Source organism: Aulonocara sp. 'chitande type north' Nkhata Bay, linkage group LG4 (genome assembly GCF_057382095.1).
Source record: "Aulonocara sp. 'chitande type north' Nkhata Bay isolate Kocher_YH1m ecotype deep benthic linkage group LG4, A_spYH_male_GT1.1, whole genome shotgun sequence".
NCBI lineage: Eukaryota > Metazoa > Chordata > Actinopteri > Cichliformes > Cichlidae > Aulonocara > Aulonocara sp. 'chitande type north' Nkhata Bay.
The window spans coordinates 18,040,132-18,067,006 of NC_141347.1; the positions used below are offsets into that span (position 1 = coordinate 18,040,132).

A 26,875-nucleotide genomic window follows, 5' to 3' on the forward strand; every position below is an offset into this window, starting at 1 on the left:
CCGTTCAGTGAACGCACCTCCCTCTTCCTGAGTGGCTTTTCCACTTGTTTTGTGCAGCAACACTGAAAGGGAGCGTCTGCTGATTGAGTTTAATCGGCCTCAGCCCAGTCCCCGGGTCAGGACCTTCAGTGCGCACAGGAGCAGGGGCTTCGCTCAGGATTTAGACCACCTCCGCTGCAAAGAGCACATTAGGAAGAAGCAAAGCAGCAGCGTTTCTCACGGACTGGTCTCCACAGCAGGGCGGGGGGTGGGTGTTTTTTAATTTTTTAAGAGGGTTCCTCTCATTCACACATAATCTTCCTCGGCAGCATCCTGAGGAGGCTTTCTAGTTATTTCCACAGTGAACCAGCAACAGGTTGAGCAGCAGCAGCGTGAATGCGAGTGAAGCCGAACATGCCGAGCAAAAGCCAGTATCTGCGCCCCCGGCTGTGCACGCTGGAGAAGGGGGACAACGGCTACGGTTTTCACCTCCACGGGGAGAAAGGTAAGACGGGCCAGTTCATCCGGTTAGTGGAGCCCGACAGCCCGGCAGAGACCTCCGGGCTCCGTGCCGGCGACCGGCTGGTGTACGTGAACGGGGAGGACGTGGAGAACGAGAGCCACCAGCAGGTCGTGTCCCGGATACGAGCCACCGTGGGCTGGCTGGAGCTCATAGTGGTGGACCCGGACACGGAGCAGCTGCTGAAGAAGCACAACTTGAAGTGCCTGAAAGCTTTTGTCACCGACGGGGTCCCCCTACCCTTCGAGGAGGAAGAAGTGGAGGAGGTGGTAGTGGTGGAAAAGGAGGAGGAGGAGGAGAAGACTGAGGAGGACGAGGTAGTGGTGGAGGAGAAGCAGGAGGATGGAGAAGTGAACGGGACAGAAAACGGAGATGAGCCGCGAGAAGAAGAGGTGGTGGAGGAGGTGAAGCAGGAGGAGACACCTGAGGAGACGACACCTGAGGAGACGACACCAGAGGAGACACCTGAAGAGACGCCCAGAGAGTCCACGCCGATCCCAGAGACTAACGGGCAAATCCACGGACACGTGGAGAAGAAGCTGAGCATCAGCTCTGAGAAGGTGAGACACATGAAACTGGTAAATTCCCGCATTTCACGAGAATTTTCGTGCACCAAGTTTTGCCATTTCTGCGTTGTGCAAATGTTTCACTATAAAATCAGGCACCAGGTTTCCCACAGATCAAAACTTTCCCCCATAACTTTTCAAAATAAAAGCCCCTCTTTCTGTGGTTTTATTCCAAGCATCCCCACCCACAATCTATGCCTATGCCAATGATGGCACTTAGATATAAGTGCTGATAACTGCATCAAAGCTCCCTGCTTTTACCCAGGTACTGTTTCATGCAGATAATAGGTGCTCTGTGTCAGCTGCATCCACGTGTTGCCAGGTTGTGGGCAGGCTTTGCTGGCAGGGCATTTGCTGTGGGTGAAAGGCTTGAGATCACGAAAACAGGGCCTCAAACTGTGCCTTTCTTCTCCCAAATAACTGATTTCCTAATGTTTTTCACAGTGCTGAGAGATACAGGACTTATATTGCCAATGCCAATATTTTTAAGCTATAAAGGCAGCTTATGTAGGGGAGAGCAGTGTGTCATGAGATGAATCATCATCAGTCTGAAGACATTTCATGACCACTAAATCACTGTGATGTTTACTTTCTACAATTCATTTTGTTGTGTTATCTAACACAAAAAAACAAACCTTTCAGCTTTGCTACGATACCAATACCAACGATCGATATTCGTACCAATCTGATCATCTTTTTGTTTTCTGGCGTTAAAGAGAATTTACTTGAAAATGTGAGGACAGTGACACATTGAAGCTGAGCAGTTTAAAAAAAGGAAAAAATGTACCCTCAATGTAGAAAACCACAAAAAACAAATGACTTACATTTGTGAGCCATCCACAACAATCACCAGGAAATAGTTTAGTTCCCACTCCCCTTTAAAAAAAAAAAATGAAACAAAATGAAGCCCACTAAGTGCCTTTTTTTCACCCTTTGATCTTTTTCTCTTTAAAAATTAGGGACATGTTCTCAATCTGCATCAGCCACTTGTTGTTTCCCGAGTGTAAGCACTCAAGAGGACGAGGGTCCCTGCAGTCTGGAACATCTGTGTCCCTCGCTGCAGCGTCTCGGACGTTTATCCCTGAGGCTGTTTGCGTCTGTGTGCGGTGCTCATCCTCCGTACTTAACTGTAGGTGGAAAGAAGGGTCATAATAGCCAGCAGCCGTCGCAAAGAGACAGAGAGGGACCGGCTAAGCTTTCATTTTTTCCTTAATATAATAATCATCATCTTCTGCGGGTGAAGTGTTAAGTGCTGATTAATTGGAAGATGTTTCCATTAACACTTAATTGCGAGACGGCTTCTTTCTTTTTCCTTCACAGGTGTTAAAAGATAAAACAAACAGGCGATGACGCTGCAAACTGAAATTAGGTTGTTTTGCTGTGAGTTGGCCACAGCTGTACCGATGTCTGCCTCTTTTTCCACCTTATGGAACCAAAAACAAATTCAGAAACTAACCAAAAATGCTTGTTTTCAGGAATCATGACCTGGTTACTCAAAAACAAAACAAAAAAGCAAAAAATCCAGACTCTGTTGTCAGCAGTTTCATGTAGGAACTAGTTTCTTGCTAACAAACTTCACTTGCCAACCATATTGCCCTGCAGAGGGACGAAGCTGTGACAGTGTGAGAAGATGCCAACTCCATGTGGACTGCAAGTTTAGCTAGCTCCACCCGTCTTTTGTTGGTAGATTATGATGATGATAAACTTTATTTGTATAATACTTATCAGAACCAGTGATAAACAGTTTCTAAAAAACACATAATAAACAAACGAAAAATTCAACAAAGAATCTCGAGTAAAGAATAAATTGGAATAAACTTAAAATGCAAAAATTAAAGTGGAGCCATTAAACCTGATGTAGTATGGTGATGCTTGGATACAACTTGTCTGGACCAACAGTAAGAATTTCTGTTATCTGAGTTGAAAGTCAATAATATTTGCATTCATGTCCATTTCTTGGTGTTTATTAGACAGTTGTTCAGTTCAGAGAGGTTTGAGTCTGTGGACTTGATTGGTTGATAGAGCGGTTTGTCATCAACGTAATGAAGGGATGAAAGAAGGATGGGCCCCATAATAAACCCGTAAGGACTCCAGAGTCACCAGTGTAAACAAAAAACCAATTCAGTTGGTCAGATATGAGCTAAATCACTGCATCCCAATGCTGCAGCCTCACAAACCAAACTTTATGGCCTGCTATATCAAATGCCACACTTAATTCAAGCGCTATGAGAATGGAGCACTGTTAGTCTTCGGGAAAGGTTTTGCTATAAAAGATAACTTTTGCATCAAGGCCAGATTTCTTCTTTTACGTGATTAAAAAAAAAATAACCTGTTTTACTGATTAACAGCACTCAAAACCAGAGGAAAAATATGTAACCTGATCTGGTAACCATGTTATTTTGATTATAGATGGCTCATGTTTTTCTGTAAATGAGTAAAAATGCCTTCACGAGAAGAGCCGTCCAGTTACACTGCTTAGTAAACCCGAAGAGATGCAGCAACAAAACCAAGTGGAGCATAAAGCGATCGGTTGTCTAGATGAAATCAGTGAAATTAGTCATCTGTTCTCAAAAATCTGACGCTCATGCTCATTTGACACAGTGTTGCATTTATCATAATGCATGTGTATGTATATAAACTTTTTCTCTTGTACCCGCAGTATAATGACAGCATTCACATACCCAGAGCATGCAGGACTTTTCTGGAAACATGTTTCTGGTATTTATTTAAGCTTCTTTTTTTTTTTTTTTTCCCTCACATGAAAATAGCAACAGCCTACGCTTGTGCACAGCACTCGAGCACTGCTCAGTTATGTTGTTTGTCCTAGGAATATACAGCGATTGTTCCTGTGTTTACTCTCGATAGTCTCCACAGATGGCCTAATGGAGCTGTGGCAGTGCGGTGCACGCTGGCACGCAAACCAGCGGGAAACAAACGACAGCACTCCTAACAAATTCATTCTCACCACTCGGATCTTTTATTCCAGCTGTCTCCCAGAGTTTAACATACGGAGGATCTGGCGTGAGTAGGGAGCCTAGCTGGGAATTTCTGTTTTTGTGTAAAGGCACAAACCACAGGTTGAGGAAGTAACTTGGGGACACAGTAGAGAGTATGCGAGTGTAAATTGGACTTGAGGGATGCTGTTTAAAGTCTGCTTGCTTCTACGTTGCATTCACAGGCACCCTCAGGGTGTTTTTGGCATTGACTTTACTGTTTCTGGAATTTTCTTCCTACATCCTGTCCGGCATTCCTGTCTCGAATCCCGTTGCCAAGCCAATAACACACACACACACACACACACACACACACACAGCCTTGAAAAACACAGTGTTGGTTTAGCGGCCACACGGACACTCCGCCTGTCTGGCTTCATCTTTGAAGCGACACAAAAGAGGGTTCGAAGAACAACGCCCTCCCCGGAAGCTGAGGAGCCCTGGTTTCCATGGTTACACTGATGGTGCTTGTGTGCAGTTTGTGTGAAGTTGGTGCGTGTGTATATATATGTGCGAGGATGGAGGTAGGCGAGAGTGAGAAAGCGAGGTGTGAAAAACTGGATGAGCAGAGATGAAGGTCGAAGTGATCAGCTCTGCCGCTGTCGTCAGCGGCGAACAAAACACACGGGGGGGGGGGGGGGAGAGCAAAACACATCAGCCGTTCCAAAGGTCGTCGTTTTGTTTACCGGGCAGTAAAACTTTTACCCTGCTATTGTGGAGGTCAGTGAAGTGTGCCCGATACGCTCTTCTCTGAGCTTTTGCTGCAAGACTTGTGGGGATGAGTGTATTTTTTCTGGCGGAGTTTGAGCGATTGAGGTGTTTGTATAACATGCCATCAAAACTGGAGCTGAAACTATCAGCCAGTTATTTGCTCAGTCAACACAAAGATTTATTAGCACCTGCTGTATTTTTGACAATTTGATGTTCTTAGTCATTTTTCCTACTCACTGGAATACAATCATGAGCTGTGGGAAAATGAGATTTTCTTTTTTAAGAATGTGTTTTAAGATGACGTTTATCTAACGTGGACTGCAGGGAGAGAGAGCGCGGGAGTGGGATATTTTGAGGACTTGACTGCTTGCTGCTTGCTTAAGCCCGACTTTAAACACTAATTAGAGGGAGAGGCAGGACCGCTAGTGTCGGATGTAATTGACTGAACCTAGTTGAGATTGTATACAGAGGAAAGTGTGTGTGTGTGTGTGTGTAAGTACAGCCGACAGAAACCACGCAGACTGCAGGAGCCTAAATTGAGGGACTCGTCTATTAATGTGCTGGCTGTTTGTCACTTCTCTCTCCTCTAATCTGAACTTTCATATAAAACCTGCTCATTAAAGACCTTTCGTGAACATACGTGTTGTTTTTTTAATGCAGTCCGTACATAGAAAGCACAGTTCTCAGGATAACATGTTGTGTGGGAGGACTTAATCTGTGTGGCCTGCAGTGCTGGATTTGCATAGCTCTTTTTTTAATAGATTTTTTTCAGCAAAGACACGAAACTCTCGCTTCCGCCCTCAGCACCAGAACTTCCACTAAGGGTTTTTTGATTTGTATATACTCATTTAAAAGACGTGATTTGTCTTTCATTCGCTGACATGTGATGTAACGCCTTCAGAGGCAGATGCTGGGTAAATTTAACTTCCTCTTAATAGATCAGTAGTCAGCTTGCTGTGATCGTTTGTCATGCAGTTGAGGCTGAAACGGCCACACCTACACTGGCTCTTTGAGCCAGCGTAGTTAGGGCTGTGATTCTGGCTGCTTGCGGGCGTCTAGTGGAGTCTTGGCCTGTGCTCAGTTCCTGGGAAGTTTGTGCTGGTTTCCTGTCATTGTTGTTGGTGAGAGATTCTACCACCTCGTCATCGTGATCCTCTGTCCACCCAAACCCCCCCCTCCTCGTGGGCAGCAAGAAGACTCTTAGCAGCTTAGTGCAGAGTAAACTGTGGTCTAAATGCTGGGGAAGCAATCTCACCATTGCTCGGCAGTGAAAAGGGCAAATGCATGCAACATTACGAGTGCTAATGCAGCCCAGATGAATAGGGATCTCCCAGGGGTGGACACTGAGTTGTGGTTCTAAGTAAACAGTGCGTCCAGCTGATAAGTTGTATGTTAGTCAGTCTGATTATCATTGTGACAAAGCCAGGTATTGTTCAAGGCTGTGTTTGGCCAATGAATTGCGCGTCATTGTGTTTGTCTGACAGGATCAGATATTCTCCGTGATTCATTCTGACCGACTGACGTTTGCTCATGCGCCCGGGCATGTCTTTGCGTTTCTATTTGTTCTGTGTGGGTGCTTTCATGTGTGTGCGCAAGCTGGTTTTTCACGCCCATGTGTGAGAAAGTTCGGGAGTCACCCTTCTCTGCCCTTTTGTTTGCTAGATATGTGGGGCGGAGGATGTCATGCGCTTCATCATGTTTCATCTCGGAGATCTCTGTATTTGTGAGCCTAACGACTTTCCCGCTGCGTGTTTGTTTATGCGAAACTAGAAGTGCAATATCAACAAATCATTAATAATGTGGACACAGCAGCAGAAACATTCATGACCTGTTATGGTCGTCTGTAGCAGCTACATAAAGATAAATGACCCACACTCCACAGAATTGTATCAGGCAGTTGCCAAGGAGCCATTGAGTCAAATCTAGTCAATCCAGTTCACTTCAGTTGTATTTGTATGGCTCCAAATCATAACAACAGTCGCCTCATATTGCTTTATATTGTAAGGTAAAGACCTTGGAATAATACAGATAAAACACCAACAATAAACACCTGTGACCAAGCACTTTGGCGACAGTGGGAAGGAAAAACTCCCTTTTAACAGGAAGAACCCTCCAGCAGAACCAGGCTAAGGGAGGGGCGGGGCCATCTGAGGTGATGGGAGGAAGAAAGGAAAAAAGACACACTGTGGAAGAGAGCCAGTAATAATAAATAATTAATAGAAATAACTACAGTGGAACCCCGACTTACGAATACCCCATTTAACGAAAAATTCAAATTACGAAGGCACTTAACGGCAATATTTCTGCCCCTGTTACGGCAAAATGCCCGCGTAACGAAATCCGCTGGTTCTGATTGGCTGAGCCCACAATGCCTTCCGAATCATGTGACAACCCCCTTGGCTTTCGTACTTGCGCTTCGCTGTTCCACTTGAACGACGTATTGTTGTTGCAGTTAGCAACTAGCCCATAGCCTATCATTCACTCAAAAGGCGCGATTGCTGCTCGGGAACGAATTAATTTCGTAAGTCAGGGTTCCACTGTAATGATTAAATGCAGAGTCCTATATAAACACATAGGGAGTTAAAAAGAAAGCCGCCAGCAGTTTAAGCCTATTGCAGCGCATAACTAAGGGAGTTGAGTAACTGATCGTTTTAAGCTTTTTATTTAAGACAGACAGCAAAAAAAACCAAACATACTTTCTATGTTTTCCGACTCTTATTTCGCAGCTGAGCTCCAGTGGTCATTCAAGGAACTGCAGATTTCTGCACTCTAGTATTAATATCTTGGTTAATTGCCTCTATAATGTTAAGTAAAACTGTTAAAGCAAATAACCAAAAATGGCAATATGGATCCATTTAGTGTTTTAGTAACCGCTGCTGGGCGCTACCACTGAGCACACTTTACCCACTCATCTATTATCAGGAAGCTTTCATTTGAGACGCTGTTTTTGTGTAATTTAAGGGTGGGAATCGTATTAAACTCGAAAGTATTTTATCACATAATGCTGCCCAAGATGACGAGAGTATCAGGAATGTTTTGCAAGGCAGTCACATTGCAGTTTGTTGCAATATCTGTTTAAGAGTGAGGCGAGGAAAGCAAACAGCAGCCCAAGGAAAGGAAATGATGGTAGAGAGCAGCGATTGGAGGGCGTGCAACAAAGGCCCCGTCGGTACTCCTCAACCTGGGAAATTGCCACGGTTTCGTTTTTTTAACGCACAGGCCATCAGGGTAAATGAGCATTAGCTTTCTTAATGCCAGCACATGTTCATATACCCCATTGTTTAAATGTCAGATAATCATGAACTGGTAAAAGGAAAAAACTGTCAGGCAGCACTCCGGTGTAAGCGTCTGCAGTCAAGTTGGATCAGCAGCACACTGTTGTATTGATCGTGGAGGTAATAAATAATCAGTGGCGTCAGTGTATCACGCAATTAACGGCGCTCTGTTTCACTGAAACCTTTGTGACACCAGCCAAACAACGACGCCACTGTCCCCGACAGCCAAGGCCACTGTGGCCCAGGTCAGGGGTGGAACCTGAACCCTTACTGCGCGGGTGTGTGGGTGGTTTGGTCGCTGCCTGGCGATTGGGTCCCGTGGGATACTGGATGGAGACTCTACAATGTCACATTCCATTTCGCTCTCCATTCTGCCGAAGGTTCACCACCCCGGCCGGACAATGAGCCGAGGCGCCGCGCCCTGCCGGGGGCGGGGGGGAAATGACTCGTTGTGCACCCTGAAATAACCCCCCTTCCCAAAGCACAAGGTCCTCTCCACCCTCGCCACCCTCAGAGAGCGTTAATACACTTAAGCAGCACAAATATCCATTTAAACAATCTCACGCTGTCTTTTTCATTAATAAAATCCTAAATATATCTTGTTGGTGAGGTCATCTTAAGAAGTTGGCTCCAATTTTCTGAACCGTTTTTCACATTTTAGGCTCAAAGTCAATTTTGGTTACTTGTGATGATGATGGTGATAGTGTTTCTGTGGCTAGCACACATGACAAAAATACAATAGACCTTTCCTGTGCAGCTCTGACGAGAGACAGCCCTTCCTGGGCTAATTTTAAAGTTTGCTTACATTTACTTGTCAGGGAGAGACAAGAGGGGAGAGAAATGCATTTAGAAGATTGCTTTTCTTAACTAAGTGTGGCTTTAATAATGTGACGCAGCCCCTTGGCATGTTTTGAGTGATAACAATGAGCCAGAATTTCTTCTTTACTTTTTTATGTGGCCTTGAGCAGTAGCTCTGCAGGCTTTCTGAAGGTCTTTCAAAGGTTTTGTTGTTTTGTTTTGTTTTTCATACATTGGATGCTTTTTCACTCATTTTCAGTCCAGTCCTTGTACCTGACCATTTTCAGACTTGTGTGTGTGTGTGTGTGTGTGTGTATTTTTTTTTTTTGTTGTATTTATTCATTTATTTATTAAGCCACTTAACAACAACCTGTGCATTATTCAAGTGTAACACAAACACATCATTTGTTCCCATTTCTTTAGCTCAATCTACGATTGATATGTATATCAAAGATAACACACTTTCACGGGCTTAAAATAGCATTTTAGCACCAATGAGGTGATTCCAAGAGAGCTCCTAGCTGCAAACCTGGCATATCTCAGCAGGGTGTGCATTGTGTGCTTGAAAAATCTGAGGAAAGTGGACACTGGAGAAGGACACAACAAAACAAAAAGAATTGGCAGACCTAGAACATCATCTAAAAGTCATGTCTTTAAGAAAAAGGAAAAATGTCCTGTTTCTTGAATGTTCTTCAAAAAGCTTGGAGAAATATTTCTGACGACTGCTTAAAAAATGACAAAACTGCACGAGAGAGTTTGTGTTGGAGAGCAGAGGTGGTCATGCCAAATGTTGACCTTCAAACTCGTTGTGTTTGCGCATGTTTCAATAAATCACTGGACCTATTTCCCATTTTCCTACAGCAAAATAAAAAGAGATTAGTGGTGGTTTGAGACTTTTATATGTGAGACTGTATAGTAGTGTGCAAAAGTACAACACACTGAATACACGAGATGAGAGAATGAAGTTTAAAATATTTTCCCTAGCAGGCTGTCGTCAATATGTACCATATAAGGTGATTTCATCATCGTATGGCTTCGACTCACATCTGCATGTTCTGCTTTGTGAGAGCCAAATTTAAAAGCAAAGCCCTCTGACACCTTTTTCATGTTCTATATTTACTCCTCCCTTCCTCTTGGTGCATTTTCTTATAACCACATCAACTGCTGTGTATGTGTGCGTATTTGTACGTGAGAGGTCAGACTTGGTTTGTTGGGCTCGTGCGGCACTCAGGTCCGCAGGGGTGGAGGGTCAAGGACAGGAAGACTGGCTGAGGAGATAAAACTGTTGATTTGCGATGGAACAAACCATCTGGCTGTTTTGATGCAACTGTGAGTTTAAAACTGAGGACTGAAGGGTGGACGAACAACAAAAACCTCTCGAGCAAAGCCAGAACCTTCACTTTAACATTTTCAAAGACGCTGAAGTGAAGTCTAGGCCCCTCTGGTATCTTATCAGTGCGTGTACCCCTGCTGTGTTGACTGACATTACCGTTCTGTGTTCAGGACTTCCCCCAAAGAGTTCATCGTAACGGGAACCCTCTGTAAAACCTTTCTTTGCTATCTTTTGTACAGCTAGTTTGTCCCATCCTCAAATGGAAGTGGGGGGGACAGTAGGGTGCTTTGTTCAGCTCTCCGCTTGCCTCCCAGCTGGTTTAATGATCCAGCTTGAAACCCAACACCCCTATCCCGCCTGAGAGAGTGGTGCGCTCCATACACTCAAGAGGGCAAAACTTGTGCCGTGGTTAAAAAGGAACCAGGTTTGCATCAAACATTAATTAAGTCTGCCCTTGAGGCTGTTAATCTGTTAGAAACTACACATGGCAATCACAAGGAGCCGGGAGGTCAGCAGTTTGTCGCGTCACTGTGTAACCACGGTGCCTGGCAGCGTGTCATTTTAGTGCTTATTAGTTATGCTGATCAAAGAGGCCAAACTCATGGGAGAGCTTCCCCCACTCTTAGTAAAACGACAGGGGGTATGAAGCAATCGGCAAAAAGATGAAAGAGTGACCGCTTTAAATGACATCTGCATTCAGAGCCCATCTGAGTGTGACAGGTTGCAGTTGATGATTTGCAGGACTTGAGTTTTATTGGATGTCGTCAGCAGTCGACAGCAGCTGCTTGGGTAGGAGAACAGTTTATGTAATAGGAAATTTCAACATGAAGGGTTTCTTTTTTTTTTTTTGTTTTTTTTGTTGTCCTGGGTATGTGAAACAAAAAAAGAAGAGTAGTTGAATCGTTATGACTCTGATGATCCCCTGACTTTTATTCCAATGTCATCATCAGGTAAACATTCCTGTTTGTCCAGTGCTTTGTTTTTATGGCTACGCACTGTAAAACTAATGTCGTTCCCATCGCACTCATCTTTACAATATGCTGACCGTAGCAGAGGCAAACCACAGATTTATAGCTTCACAGGCTTTTTTTTATTTGTTTGTTGTTTTGAAGCAAGAGGTCGACCATATTTGGACTGGAGGGTGGAATGCTAAGGTGTCGGCTAATGCTAAGAAGCTTGGTTAGCAAGGAACATCCACGAACTGTAGGAGTGCATTGCTTAGACAGTCCTAGAAACTGATTGGCAACTACTTGGCAACCAATGGTTACTAAGGAATAATATTTATTCCCTGACTAGTTGAGTGGCTGCTGAAAGTTGCTGGCAGTCATGGCATGAAATTGGTTGCGAAGAGGTATAAAGTGCCTCTTGGTAAGCGTGATTGGCTTGATCACTAGCAGGATGCTGCGGTCACCTGTAGTTTCCATGGAAGATACTAACTTGGCTTGAAAAAGTGCCGTTTCCATTTCACTTTTTCAAGTTTGACTACCGCTCAGTGGCTAGCTGAGTGTCGGCAACATCCGTGCAAGCTACGGGTGACCATAAGCAATCATCATCTTGTGGTGCAGCACCCCCTTTCCAACCAGTTTCACCTAAACTCTAGCAAACGCCAGACAGGGAATACTAATTTTTTTCCTAGTGATTGAAGGTTACCAGGCACTAACTAGTCGGCCTGTGTGACTGGGGCATAATATAACATGAAAACCTCATTCATAAAAACACACACACTTCTCGTGAGCACTCTATTAACGTCACAACAATCAATAATATTTGTAAGATAGTAGCATTGAAAGGGCTCTAAAGCCACTACTGTCACACTGACTAGAATTACAGCAAAAAGTGATACTGTATATGTCATCCTGTGAGTCATCCCTTACCTAAACCCATTATAGGGCTCGATTTGAATCATAACAAGGAGTTTGTACAAGACCAACAAAAGTCTTATAATGTCCTCCAATAACACACTGCTCCAGCGAGTGACCTTTAAAGAGTTAATTTTATATGAGTGAAGTGCGCTTTTCATATACTTTTTTTTTATTATTATGGTGAAAAATTACTTTCAGATAGCAAAACAGTGGCTATAAACTTTTTTTATTTCTACCTTAAACTTTGGGGTTTTAAGCCGGATTTAAGTGGCCATTAAAGGAACTGCAGTTTGTCTTTTTTTTTTTTTTTTTTAAGCTGCTTGAGTACGTAACTATTGCCTACTTAACGTCAGCTAACATCGAATATAACGTTTGCTTCTACAGAAATATGAGCACGAAACCATAAGATTGCTGCGGTAGTTTGCAGTTTCATCCCTTGTCTCGTGTGCCAGTTTAAGTTTCCTTCATATCTAAATAAAACTTATAGATAAGAGAGCTTCATTTTCAGCATCATCTCCTCCCCATGTGATTTTCTTTTTTTTGTTGTTTTTTTTTTTTTAAGTGCTGCCTGTTGTTCACTCAGAGGCCTGTGAGTTGAACTTTGCCATCATGCCTTATCTCATGGTTATCACAGCTTCCTGAGGAAAGACAGAAACAAGTCTTAAAGAGGGCCACACAAATCTGGGTTGGGGGATCTGTTAAAAAAGCTCAATAAGAAACCTCTAAAAGCTGCTGCGTTGTGAGGCAGCCGTGTGACTCAGAAGTGTGGTTTTGGAATATTAAAATGGGACCTCGTATTGTCTCGGAGTTATTGGTATTCAAAGCAAGATAGAAGCTGCTCACTCGCACACACGAGTCGCCCGGAAGAAGGTGTGTGAGAGTGAAAACCAGCCGGCAGCAGCTGGGAAGCAGGTTTTATTTTTTCTTTCTTTTTCTTTTTTTTTCAATAGAGATTTCTCTAGATGCAAACAAATATTACTCAACTACCTTCCTACTAACAAAAAATGGTTTGGCTTTGTGCGGACTGCCCAGTGTTACTTAACCGAGTGTTGATGCTGCTTCAGTAACAGCGGCTACAAGTGGTTTAATAACTACTAGATTCTGTGAAGTAACGTGTTATTTTATCACGTTTAAAAGTCAGCTTATGGTCAGTTCGATCGCTTATCAGAAATTATGTCAGTGTTTTATTGCTGGAAATCACAATACGACGTCACAGCTGCTGTGAATAACCCTGGTATCATGGGATTTATCAGTCCCACCTCTGTGTTGTACAAACTTAGCATGTTTGTCAGGTTTTCCTATTTGCCCTCCTTTCTTCCTTCTTTTTTCAGCACAGGTAAAAGTATAAAGTAAAAGACAAACAAACAAGAAAAATTAGGCTTTTATTGAAATGGTTTCCACAGCCTTCCTATATGTGTGCAGCTTTTCCATGATTCCTGATTTCTATGTTGTGTGCACACTGCAGGTGACAAACTGATGCAGTGGATAAGCACAGTTGCCTGCATTGCCACATAGCCATCATACATGAACATAGGAACACGTGACTGCAGACTGAAGAGTTTGGATCTGCAGCCAGTTGCTTCTACACAGATAGCACGAGGTCAGACTGGCTCTTCTGGGCATTTTAATGAAAGCGGTTTCATTTATTAGCATACGGCGGCACATCCTGGTAGCATTTCTGTTTCATTCTGAGAAGTAAAGGCAGCACAGGGGGAAGCATACTGAGGAAAGATGTGTCAACATTTCCTGTTCGGCACTTCTCTCCTTGAAGGGAAAGTGTGTGTTACTTGGAGAGTGTGTGTTCATCTTGAGACAAACTTTTTCTTCTTTTTTTTTTATCCAAAGAGAAGTTGTTTACACAACAGAAAAACTTGACTGTAAAGTAACAGGTGAAAAAGATTTAATCAAAGACTGTATATGAAAGACGGCTACCATGATGCCTCCTAATCCTTTTTTTCTTTTCTTTTTCTTTTTTCTTAACCTTGATGTGATGGCACCCTGCCCGCACAGGACGATAGAGACGATAAAGGTCCACTCTGGACATGGGACAGGTCGCCAGTCTATCACAGGGCTAACAACCATCATTTAGCCTAGCATACATGTCTTTGGAGTGTGGTGGGGGTGGGTGTAGTCAGATTACTGTAGAGAACCCACACAGGCATGTACAGCTTTATGCTGAACAAGAAAACACCATCCACTGTGTGATGGTGCAACCAAACCCTGGACATGAACCTGTCACACTCCCATTAATACTTCAGTGTAAACAGGTTTAAAAGTCACGACAGGGACATCAGCTGTGAAAACTAGGAGGCTGAGTACTTTTGCTTTTTGTTTTGCTTTTTTTATTCACTTGAGCTGAAAATGAGGATTTTTCTGTGAAACTGGGTGTTTTAACATTTCAGTATATTGGGATTGACTTGTTTTTGGAGCGACTGTTTTACTTAGGCATTATTTTCCTGTCATGGAGGTTACTTAAATGGGCTGTAATAGTGAAACTCTCCATTCCTTTAGTGTAAAGAACTTGAACCTGAGATATCTTGATATAAGGAAAAAATGCAATTTCAACAGTACATCTCAGAACCTTTGAAACTGTACTTCATAAAGAAAAACTGCTGTAGTAAATGAAAGTAATCACTTACTACTATCATTTACAGCACTTTGGGCTCAGTTATAAGAAACAAATGTAAAATTACAGAGAAAGATCTGAAAGCTAGACTGTCCTGTAATTACGGTATAACACAAATTGTTTGTTAATTCACAGAAATGCCACCATCTACTGGAAGCTTTTTCTAGTAGACGGTAAAAAAGAAAACAGTAATTTCTCTGTCATCTAATTCTTTATCTATTACTTATTTACTTTGGTTTAGTATGAATGGTCATGGAGGAGGTCTGTAACAGTAGGCAAAGCTGTTAAAGTTGTGAAAATACAGTTAAAAGTCCTCAATTAATCCCGGCGTTCACATTTTTCTAAAGCCGTGCAGTGGGCCAGATTGGAGTCTTTACAGGGCCAATTCTGGCCAGCAGGCTTTATGTCTGACACCTCTTTGATTGGATTAATTTATTTTTCCTACCACATATTATGCGCTTGGACTGGGAAGTGCCCTAATCAGAGTAAAGTTTTACACAGATGTTCCTAATCTAAGCTGAGCTCAGGCCAAGAGCGAGTCTGCCGGAAGGGGAAGACACAACTTCACAGTTCAGCATATCACTCTGATTTAACCACGAGTTTCAGTTGGTTATACCAGGAAGAGCAGCGGTATGAGAGAGTGAGGGAGTTTACACAACATGCCATGAATGTTAAGTCCTGTGGGCCCAACGTATCTGCACCTCATTTTGTAACCGATCATCAGATTTTTATCAGTAGTGAAACTGATAACAAGTAATATGAGTAAAGCGTAGCAGCAGCATAAACACACACACACACACACACACACACACACACACACACACACACACACACACACACACACACACACACACACACACACTTGGCATCTTCAGTTGTCCTCCTGGCTCGTGTGTGTTCAGCAGATTCCACAGATTTCAGACCCGCGTGGAGATTCCTCGGCCCTCCACTCCTCTCTGATACAAATCCTCCCTTGTTGTTCCTGCCAGAGACTCTCTCACCCTCTCTTCCCTAAGCAGGAACTGCTAATGTCAGCCAGAGAACCAGATGATGAGATTCAGGCCCATCTGACGCTTCGATGTGTCTGAATGACACTCGATATTTTCACCCACTTTTGGGTTTTTTTTTTTTTCTTTTAAATGGCACATGGTGAACTGAGTGACTGTGGATCACACAGACTCAGAGCTCTTACATCCAGTAGATGATAACTTGTAATCACATTTGTGGTGAGAGCCAGCCTTTTTATACAGATAAAGCCTCTCTCTACCACCGCACAGAAGAACAGTGCATAGAGTTCTTATTCAGGATTTCAGAATGAGGGAAGGTCAGTAATAAGAAACGCCGAGCCACCAATTCAGACACGGTCTCCAATTTTCCCTTTAGTCTCTACTTTTAAAAGCCTCTGTTAAATTTATAGGACTTGCAAGGGAGGGCTCCCTTTTCCTTTTAGCTTGGGTGTAACTCCAGAAGATAAAGGTTAAGCAATGCGCAAAAAATTTTTTGTGCAATTGGTTCGCAGCGTGATGAAACTGTTGCTCTTATCGGGAGCACATTTGATCGGTAGCGTGCACGTTCTGCTGCACGATGGGGCTCTCGAAAGAGACAAAGATGGCCGGTCTGCATCACTGATGAGAACAGACAGCGCAGTTTACAGAAGTGCCTTCACAATCAAGACATCGTTCTGTATCTGCAACTCTGTGCGTGGTGTGACGTATCCTGTTTTTGTTGCACTATCTTGTATCTTGGTTGCTCAGTGTAGACACATCCTGTGGAGGACAGTTTCTTGCATTATTCAAGTGAACATTATCCTTTAACGTGTATACAAAACGATTACTAATGGAGTGGAAAGGAAATGATAAATATGTATGTTTGGGTCTAACTGCCAGACTATTAGTTTAACGTGGAACGCCGGTGGTAAATATTGAGTTTGAGCTCCAATTGTTTCTATTTATGATCGTAAACTCTTACAGCTCACATGCATACAAGATTCTCTTAATCTTCTCATCTAATGTTATGATGGAAATAAAAAGGGAACATTTCCCCCTAATAGTTTAAGCTGTGCTTTCAAGGCAGACGTGGTGCTGTAATATAAATGGTATAATTCTGCAGAAATGAACCTTTTTCTGCTTCAGTACACAAACAGCTCGCAGGAGGCAGAGCATCTTTATGCATTACTCCCCCCTCAAATGAAACTCATTTTTCAGACGATGCATTAAGTCTTTGTTGTACTCGTCGCCTGTTTCCCTGAAGTGGGCAAAGGTCCTGTGCTGATGAACACGAGTGCGGTGCAGGAGGTTTGCTGTCGGATCACGTGATTTCTAGGATGTGGAAGTTCCTTGTTTTGGAGCCACCAGTGTTCATAGTTTCCTTTTTAATTCCTCTATTTTGTATATAATTTACATGCATTCAGTTCCTTTTTTTTTTTTTTTTTTTTCCCTTTAGGTTTTAATAGGAAACATGTGTCTCTTGACATGAAACATGTTTCCCACCTGGAAAATCGATTTTCTCTTTTTTCAGGCGCTTTATGCCGGGGTGGCGGAGGATTGGTTTATATAATGCAGTGAAGTCATTCGGTTCTGTTGTGGAGTTTTATTACGACAGGAACTGTTGAGTCAGACTGCCTCGGTTATTATCATGTCCACTGTTCAGCGATGTTTAAAAGGGATTTTAATCAATAAGGCCTCTGCAAGAACTTCCTGCAGAAAAGCGAGTCATTCATACCTGATTTTTATTTATGGAGCTGGCTCATTGTCTTCCAGTGTACAGTTGATCAAGGGCAGGGGAGCACAGCACAGCCGCTCTGATGTGGAGGGAGTGTCGGGTCAGATTTGGTCACGGTGACAAAGATTACCCTGACCAGTGCTCCTGTATGTTGCTGTTTTGACCTCTTTGATGACAAAGCCTTTAAAGTTCTCTTTTTGCTAAATAAAGAAACTGCTTCATCCATACAGCGGAAGGGAGGTTCTGGGACCGAGCTCCAGGTTTTTGTTTTTTTCCCCTGAATGACAATATGGCTCTAACTCTTCCTGCCATCCCAGAAACAGGACAGGACATGGGAGAGAGGGGAGGCGGTCAGAGGTCAACACCCAGCTTCCATTGTCCTGCAGACCCCGAAATGAGTTAGGTTGTGGACCGGAACCGGTCCCTTCCTTAGAGCCACCCCCCTGCCTCTCTCGGTTTTTCTCGAAAAACCTTCCCAGCAGACCTCCAATCACATGCCTCCGAGACCCTTTTCCTTCCTGTTGAGCAAACAGAGTCACGTGGGCTGAAACAGCGGCTGTAGTTTACTCTCGATTATCAAAAACACAGCGGACAACAAAGCAGCATGCAGCAGGCAGCTGCATGTTCAACCTGGGCTCTATATTCATGGTTAACGACTCACTGGAGCTCTCTGTGATCTTTGTGCCTCTTGTTCTTGCTGAACAGACACCCACGGTGGAGGTATTTTTATAAACATGTTGCTATACCCTGTGCATGTCACATACATGTTGTTTACATCCGATGTCTCTCCCTGCAGGAGCAAGAGGTGCGCGCTGAACTGCGGCCACGTCTCTGCGTGATCCAGCGAGGCACCAGCGGATATGGCTTCAACCTGCACAGTGAGCGGGCGCGGCCGGGACAGTACATCAGAGCTGTGGATGAAGACTCTCCAGCAGAAAGGGCAGGCCTGCTGCCCAAAGACAGGATCGTAGAGGTAAAGTGAGAGCGTGCGGGCTGGATCTCAGTAACCTAAAACATTTTTATCTACTAGGAACAAAAAACATTATCTGACTAGTTTGAAAAGTTTAAAATTTTTGAAAGAGGTGCCAAATAGTTACAAAGTGCTTCATTATTCATGAGAAGCAGCTTATTATGAGCCTTTCAAGCTCCCTAAAAATATCCCTGCATTGTATCCTGATTAGTCTGCCATACTTCCGCTCTATACAGCCTCCACTGTTTTTCTTTGTAGTTGGATAAAAATAGAGAATAATTGTGTAGCTTGTAATCAGGCCTCACCTAAAGCCTGGTTGGAGATGGAGACCTTTGTTCACATTCAATAATTCAAGTTATCTCATTTATATTTAAGATGTTTGTCATATGTGTTGCAATCTTTGTAAGTATCATTTTCCTCTTTGCCTGCTCAGCTGTGGAAACCCTTGCCATGAAGCTCCCAGTACAGTTTTTTGTGCTGATGTTAATGTCAGGAGGGTTTAAACTATGCAATTATTGAGCCACCAGAGCCTATGTGACCTTTACTCACTGCTGTGGTTTCTAAACACATCCACTATGCAGTATTACCACTTACAGCTTATCGCGAAATATCTAGGAGGGAAGAAATTTCACAAACGAATTGCCTACAGCATGCATGCGCATATATATATATATATATATATATATATATATATATATATATATATATATATATATATATATATATATATATATATATATATATATATATATGTATATATATGTATATGTATATGTATATATATGTATATGTATATGTATATGTATATGTATATATATGTATGTATATGTATATATATGTATGTATATATATATATATATATATATATATATATATATATATATATATATATATATATATATATATATGTGTGTATATATATATGTGTGTATATATATATATATGTGTATATGTGTGTATATATATATGTGTGTATATATATATGTGTATATATATATATATGTGTATATATGTATATATATATATATATAAAAAAATGATGACAAGCAGGAAAAACAAACAAACATCTGGTCCGAGTGAACGGACTCTTTCTGTGCAGTACTTAAAAACGTAATCAGAGCAAAGAATCGTCTTCTGACGTGAAGGACGCCTCCTCTCCCTTTGAAAGTGAATAGAATTTATAAAGGAGAGAAGGATTCAAAGGACTACAGGGTCTGCTGGGAGTCTTTAGAGGGGCTTCCAGTCCCTGAGAGGTGCCCCAGACAGCCACACCACCCACTGAGGTCCGGGGCTTTGTGAGGAGCCGACAGCCATTGTTACTGCTGTTACTGGCTGAGCAGCTATTGTCCGGCTTCCTCTGTAGGACTGGCTTTGACGTGCAGATCCACCCTGTGACCTAAACACACACACACACCCTTCATATTTCACATGCTTTCCCATAGAGATTTTACACCAGAGGAGTCAGCTGGTCTTCTGGGAGACACGTGACACTTATACCAGACTTAAAGGGCAACTGTCACAGTGACGTAGGAAACAGAGTTTATAAATGTATACAGACATATATATGAGAGATAATGGAAAGTTTCAGGATTCTTTGTTAAGTCTGTGCGTGTGCAATTGTGTGTGGACACACAGGATTTCCTGCCCTGGAGCCTTTGGCAAACAAACTGATAATATACAGGAAAAAAAAAAATTCCTGACAGTGATGAAGTTTGTTCACTTCTGTGTGGGAATGAAGATGGACAACCACGAAAAGCAACAATGAGGACTTTTTTTGGTCATGTTTTGAAGGGTTTGCAGACGGTTTTGCAAAGTTTAAATATCTCATTCATGTCTAATGTCTCTCTCTGTCTTTTTTCCTCTTTTTGTCTTCTTCAGGTGAACAGTATGTCGGTGGAGGGTAAGACGCATTCAGATGTTGTTGCTGCCATTAAAGCCGGCGGGCACGAGACCCGGCTGCTGGTGGTGGACCCCGAAACAGACGCCTTCTTCAAGAGGTGCCGGGTCACCCCCACCTCTGAGCACCTGACTGGTGAGAGCACAATTTCATGCTCATTGTGAGGCTTTACAAGTTGTGCAGAAGGGGTGGAGCAAATGAGTGCATTTAGCTGCTTTATCAGACATGTTATGGACACAAGCCTTATACTTCCGTCTTCCCAAACAAGCAGCACATTAAAACCCCGCTTTTTTTTTCCTCTCTTCGCTCGTTTCTTTCTGTCTTTATTCTTTTGCCAAGGATCACAGAGAGACAGAGATGCTAAGCCACTTCCTGATATCTCCCCCCCATGTTTTTGATCTGAAAACATCACCCTTATCTAAAAAAACTGAAGGCTTTAATGCTGAAGTCTCTCTTCTAAAGTTTATTATTACACAGCAACTTAAATAAACCACAAGTGGATAGTTTGACCCTCCCCACCCAAAAAAAAGTCAGCACATTTTGTCTTTAATCAGAGGAGTAATAGCAATAATATTTAAATATAATTACAGGCACGAGAGATGCCTCTAATTCCTTGCTCGAAGACTTTCTAACTTTTCTCAGGACTGGGTGTACCCACCACAGCCCCCAGGGGGAGCACTAGCATAGCCTGTGACTCGGGGTCCCTCCATGGTGCAACAGCTGGTCCTCTGTGTGGGTGTGTGGCTGGCTGTGGTGCAGCGTCTGAGTGCCACTCTGCCACAGGAGTTCCCCCCCATATTAACATGATGCCACCAGCTGTTGGCATGGCAAAAGCCTGGGCACGCTCAGTGGGGAGGGGGTCAGCTGTCAGGGCCAAGGTCCTGAGTTGCCAGGTCCTGAGCTGCTGGTATATACAACAAACCTGCTATAGATTAATGTACATCATCTAGTTTAGTAGAAGCAAAGCTTGTTTCAGATTCTGTTTAGTCTGACTAGATTCAAAATCCAAACGATACTCGGATTACTTTCGTGCATCACAGCAAAAAAGGAAAACTTTAATTTAAGAGGGAGAAACCAAAACAAGTCTTTGATATTTATGCTAAAAATGACCTAAATGATTGTTTTATTACTTAAATATATTTTGTACTTGATGTTTGTATTAAACGTCTCATGATTATTTGAGTTTCTTTGTAAAATGAACTTGAGTAAAAGCATAAAGGGGCAAATTTGTACATTAGCACAATGCTTAAATAATCGTAGTTGGTTTATTGCAGTCAGACCTAGTGCAGGATTAAAATAATAGCGCTCTACAGGAGAAACATTCCAGTGAGGTGTTTCCCAGGTAACTGCCTGCACTTCTCTTCACATGCTGCCCACTCAGAGGGCACCTGCCTACACCGACTCTCCGTGTCAGCGCTCACACACTCTCTCACACTCTTTCTCACACGCACACACACACACACACACTCTGCAGCCCTGCTGGCCAGCACCTTTTGTTTGGTTTCCAAGGTGCCAGCTCCAAGTGGCCTCTCAGCCTGGAGCTGGATCTGTATTAGGACTTGGAGAGGCTCCATTCAGACTCAGGGGTGCAAACACGCTCACACACAGCAAAGACCTGAGGGCTCAAATCTCAGATTAGCTCTGAAGGAGCAGCTGATAGAAGCTACAATAACAAAAAGGCAATTCTTGGCTGTGCAGAGAAACCGAGGGAGGGATGGAAGGTAAGGGTGAGAGATGGGAATGTGTTTGTTTGTTTGTGGGAAAAATAAATAAACATGGGGAAAATTTTTGACTTGAGCTTTTTGAAAGATAGCTGATCGGAGGAGGACCATCTCATCGAAGAGATGGCCCACTGGTGAATTATAGATGATCTAGAGCAGGTGCTGGCGAGATGAAAGTTGAGCTTAAGAGGAACTCTTGATCTAGGAAAGTGGAGCTCTGAAGGACAGAAGGTATCATGACAGTGCCACGGCAGGGAGCCTGAGAGCTGATGCTGATGACTAATAGTTGCTTCATTTTGTTTTTGACAGGTCCGCTGCCAGAGCCCATCGTTAACGGAGGGATGGAGGAGAAGGTAAGACCCACCAGAAGCACTTAGAGGTTTGCTTTAGCAGGGAAAGGTCTTTTTTTCAGACTCAAAAACAAGAAGTGCTCCTGCTTTAAATGCTCTGTTGCTCTTCATGTGCTGCTTAACCCAGCGGGCCAAGGCCAGGCAAGGAAAGCAGCATTCAGCTTTTGTTTTGGAGTGCTGCGCCACACGAGAGAATCGATAGGCTGCTGAAATGAGTTATTAATCGCACTTTCCTGTAATTGTGTGTGTAGTTCCTGTAGAAAACTCCACCCAGTCAGCCATTAACTTGAAATTATTTGCAAAAGTTTGACAGAGTAATGTAAAAAAGAAAAATCCGACAATAGGATTTTTCCCTACGCACTTTGGGCTGAGGCGTGGAGAATGTCGCAGCTTCCTGCAAATCCCGCCGGAGGATTTGGGTGTAATGCCGCTGAGACACAACAGTCGACGTTTACAGCAGGAGGCGAGCGAACACACTCCCAGTTAGACGAGAAATCCGTTACTCACTTTGTTACCGCAGGAAAAAACGTTATGCTTTACACCGAAAGCCACGTTTGCTTACTCACACAGCTCTTTGTTGTACCTGCCTTATATTTATCTAACATCTACACCACCCACATATGACACAGGAGGAGGAAGAACTTTCAAACTCCTCACAGGCGCACAGTTTCTGTCCACTGAAACACTGGAGAGCTTTTAATTTGAAGTGGAAACAGGAAATGTTGAGTCTTTTATAAATGGTATCTTTAACAGAGCGGCCTCGGATCAAAAGTAATTAAGCGCCACCACAAGGAATAAGAAATGGGAAGCAGGAAATATGAACATTGTTCTTAGTCTTTTAACTTTTATTGTTTAAAAATTTCAAATCCTGTTGTGACGAATAATAAAGGAAATTTGAAGTCACGGTGCCATTGAACATAGCTAGCAGGTACCAACTGTTAAGGTGGATTGTGGCATTTCATGTTATGAGAAGCAATCAAGACACCTTAAATGCCATTTATACTGTGTGTGTGTATACATATACGTATATATGTTATATTAAATATTCTATATATATTTATATATATTCAAAAGTTCAGAAATTAAAGACGTTATTAAACATAGATAGCTGGGCATCGTGTCATCTGAGTGAGCATGCGCTATGAAGACTGGTTTTGCAAGCCAGCTCTGCAAAATCTTAAAATTCTCTTTGGAGCCAGTCTTTCTGCTCCAGCCACTGAAAACAGACCAACTACTCTCACTTTATAGAAAACCTCTCTGGGCAAACGCTACAGCGGGTGGTGGCACCAGCTTCAACCTCTGGCATTAGCTTTATTGCTGCTGGGTTGAGACATTTAACCTGACTTTCTCTAAAGGAAACCAGATCTGCCAGCTGTAGATCAGGATAGGTGTTTTTTTCCCCCGATTTCAGTGTTTACGCTAAGCTAAGCTAATCAGCAACTTGCTTTACTGAACTACTATCTCTGGCTCCTTTTCACATCATTTCTTTTGTCATGTAAACATCCCATCTGCCCCACCTGGTCGTGGCAGATGGCTGCCCCTCACTGAGCCTGGTTCTGGTTTCTTCCTGTTTAGAAAGGGAGTTCTTCCTCCCTACTGTTGCCAGGTGTTTGCTCAAAGGGTTGTCTGATTGTTGGGCTTCTCATTGTAAGGTAAAGATCCTACAATAATACGGAGAAAAGATCTTGCCGCTGTATAAATGAGTGGTTTCAGTATTCCAGCAAATTTGTGTGTGTGTGTGTGTGTGTGTGTGTGGGGGGGGCTGCGTCACAGGAATGCTTTCTGAGGGCCTCTCAAGTAACCGAGTCTTTCGTTCCCGTGTGAATACCTTAGACTTTTATGTAAATCAGGCGATGACTTGAGATAATGGCCGGGTTCGGATGAAGAGCACAAACTGAAAGAAGCTACTGTGTTTAAAAGCGGCAGCCTTTCACTTTGGGCCTTTGTCCAAAAATGCTCAAAGTGAAGCCTGACCCCGGACTTCCCGCCAGTCAGGATCTACATGTGCTGCGGTGAAGTTGCATGTTCCACGTATTGTTGCGTAACAAAAGGTCGAAGAGCTGAGAGGGAGGGGGGGGCGTGGGAGCAAGAGGTCAGAGAGAAATCGTCACGGAGGTGAAAGATATTTTTAGTGGCCTAAAAAACCTAAATGCAGTCAGGATTTACAGGCTTAGTGCTGATTCTTCCTGTTACACTGCAGGAAAGGTTAGGGTTTAAACTCCTGCACGCTGCTGGAAAAATGAGGGAGCGTTGAAAGCTTTAACCAGGAAGAATTTCTCAGATTTCACCTGTCACCACTCTTATCAAAACAAAGATTAACTTTGAGATTTTACTGATTAGATAACACTTTTTGCCCTCAGATATTTCCAGAAGTATTAAAAGCATCTTGTGTGTGTCACTAAATTGAACACATTTAACAGTAAGAAGGGACCTCAGAGCTGTGAAGTGTATTTAGTTGTTTTTATGAAACATTTTTGATGTGTGAAAATCGTCTTGGAAAAACCTGCAACCTGTTTGTCATTCATAGGTGGAAAGTACCTTTTTTCTTAATAAGGGAAAAAATAACTAATCCAATGCTGCCTCCTGGTGGAGAGGTTTGGTATTGACAGGAATGTTGGGAAAAAGTTGGAATTTTACAAATCTTCATCAGTGATGCTCACTGGCATTTGTGTTTGCAGGTGAACGGCAACGTGGCGAAAGAAGCAACGAGGGATTCGAAGGTGTCCGTCAGCCCCTCCCCGTCCAATGCCTCGTCTAACGCCTCGCTCACAACCCCGCCCGCGAACACCCCGCCTGAGGTAACGCCACACAAGACAACACAGAGTGCAGCACTCACTCTTGTTAGAGTTTCCCTGGTTTTCTTACTCGCTTGCTTTTCTTTCAACAGGGAGCAATCACAGACACCATCCCGGCTCTGAACCTGACGCTGCAGCAGGTCAAAGAGCTCGCCCACCAGAAACGCTCCAACAAGAGAGCCCCGCCCATGGACTGGACCAAGAAAAACGAACTCTTCAGCAACCTATAGGGCCTCACCTGAGACACACACACAAAGCAATCAGACAGATTTTTTAAAAATTATTATTATTATCTTAAAGAAAAGTTCCAGCCTTTGGGTAAATTATTCCTTTTATTATGCTCTTCATGCTATTATAACCCAGATATTATGCTATAAAATGTCCTACTACCAAGAAAAGTGCATATGCCAATGAGAGAGAACTGCATGTGCAACCATGGCCATGTGTGTATGCGGGCGTAGGTTTTTCTGAGCTTGTGTGGATCCAAGAAGGAGCGCTAAGATTCCTTATCCGCCTTTTAAAAGTTTATACTAATGTTTAAAACACTGAAGTGTCTTCTGATAAAACAGCGCGACAATCAATACATTTCTCTCTGTTTTCGGGAGCAAACCTCTGGCAGTAGACAGAGTTGAACTGCTTTTCATGTCCTTAATTTCACTGGATTTCTTTTCTTTTAGCGGATATCACCATAGAGCTCTTTCTTCTCTAATTATTTCTTACATTTTGGGAAATGCTTACTGATGCCTTTTAAAACTGGAAATCGCTGTATTTTGAAGTGTGTTCTATTATAATATATGTACATACATCATATATCATGTATATTTTTTACGCATATGACTTAAATCCACACCGTAACGAACTCAACTTTAACCCTTTGCTACAGTGTCGTCCTGCCACTCAACGATACCCGCGTTATCTTTTATAAAATGTGAACTGCAGCATATTATTAGTGTAACTTATACCGCCCGTATAACCATTATTGTTACTGTGAATGACTGCTCACACAGTTCACATTTTTAGCATACTGAATATTTTTATTGGAAATTAGAAATTGTGAGGTTTTTTTGTTTTGTTTTGTTTTTTTACTTATTTCTGTGTAAAGAGCTATAATTGTGTAGGATTTGGATGATGTTCATAAGAGGGGAGTGGCTGCGTGTCTTTTAAACTATATGCATTTGTCCAGTATTGATAAAGGCTATCATTTTAATGACTGAATTATATGAAGAGTTTTTGTAGTTTGTGTAAGCAGTAAGAGATTTCTATTCTGTAATGCGTCGATCATCTCAGCGTTATCCTGGTCTTTGAGAATAAATAAAAGTACTATACACTGTGTGTGTGTGTGTGTGTGTGTGAGAGAGTGTGTGAGTGAATAAACGCCGGTGACTGGGACCTCGACCTCCAGCAGGCCACTACGATGCCGCCACCATGTTATGGTATACTTTGAATCAGCCGTTTCTCTCCTACTTCCCCCTCCACATCGTCTGGTAAAAGATCATCTTGGTTTCGTTTTCATTTGCTGAAAGAATTTTCTCTCCTTGATTTAAGGGTTCATTTTGGGGGGGTTTCAGTCTAATGATGAAGTCTTACTTCATCAGTAGGAGCGTTGAATTTCAACAAATTCAACACTTTGAATGAACAACAACAGTGACCTCAAGGCACTTTATATTGTAAGGTAAACCCTACAATCATATGACACCCTATGAGCAAGCACTTTGGCGATGGTGAGAAGGAAAAACTCCCTTTTAACAGGAAGAAACC

The 26,875-nt window shown here is 42.8% G+C and overlaps 1 protein-coding gene across 1 annotated transcript; it reads left to right on the top strand.

Moving 5' to 3' along the window:
- On the top strand, window positions 1-26,449 carry nherf1b (NHERF family PDZ scaffold protein 1b). Its single transcript, XM_086288804.1, has 6 exons — window positions 1-1,059; window positions 18,181-18,357; window positions 20,233-20,386; window positions 22,282-22,325; window positions 25,001-25,120; window positions 25,210-26,449. The coding sequence occupies exons 1-6, from the start codon at window positions 376-378 to the stop codon at window positions 25,345-25,347; spliced, it is 1,317 nt and encodes a 438-aa protein (XP_086144930.1). The 5' UTR covers window positions 1-375; the 3' UTR covers window positions 25,348-26,449.
- The last annotated feature ends 426 nt before the right edge of the window (window positions 26,450-26,875 follow it).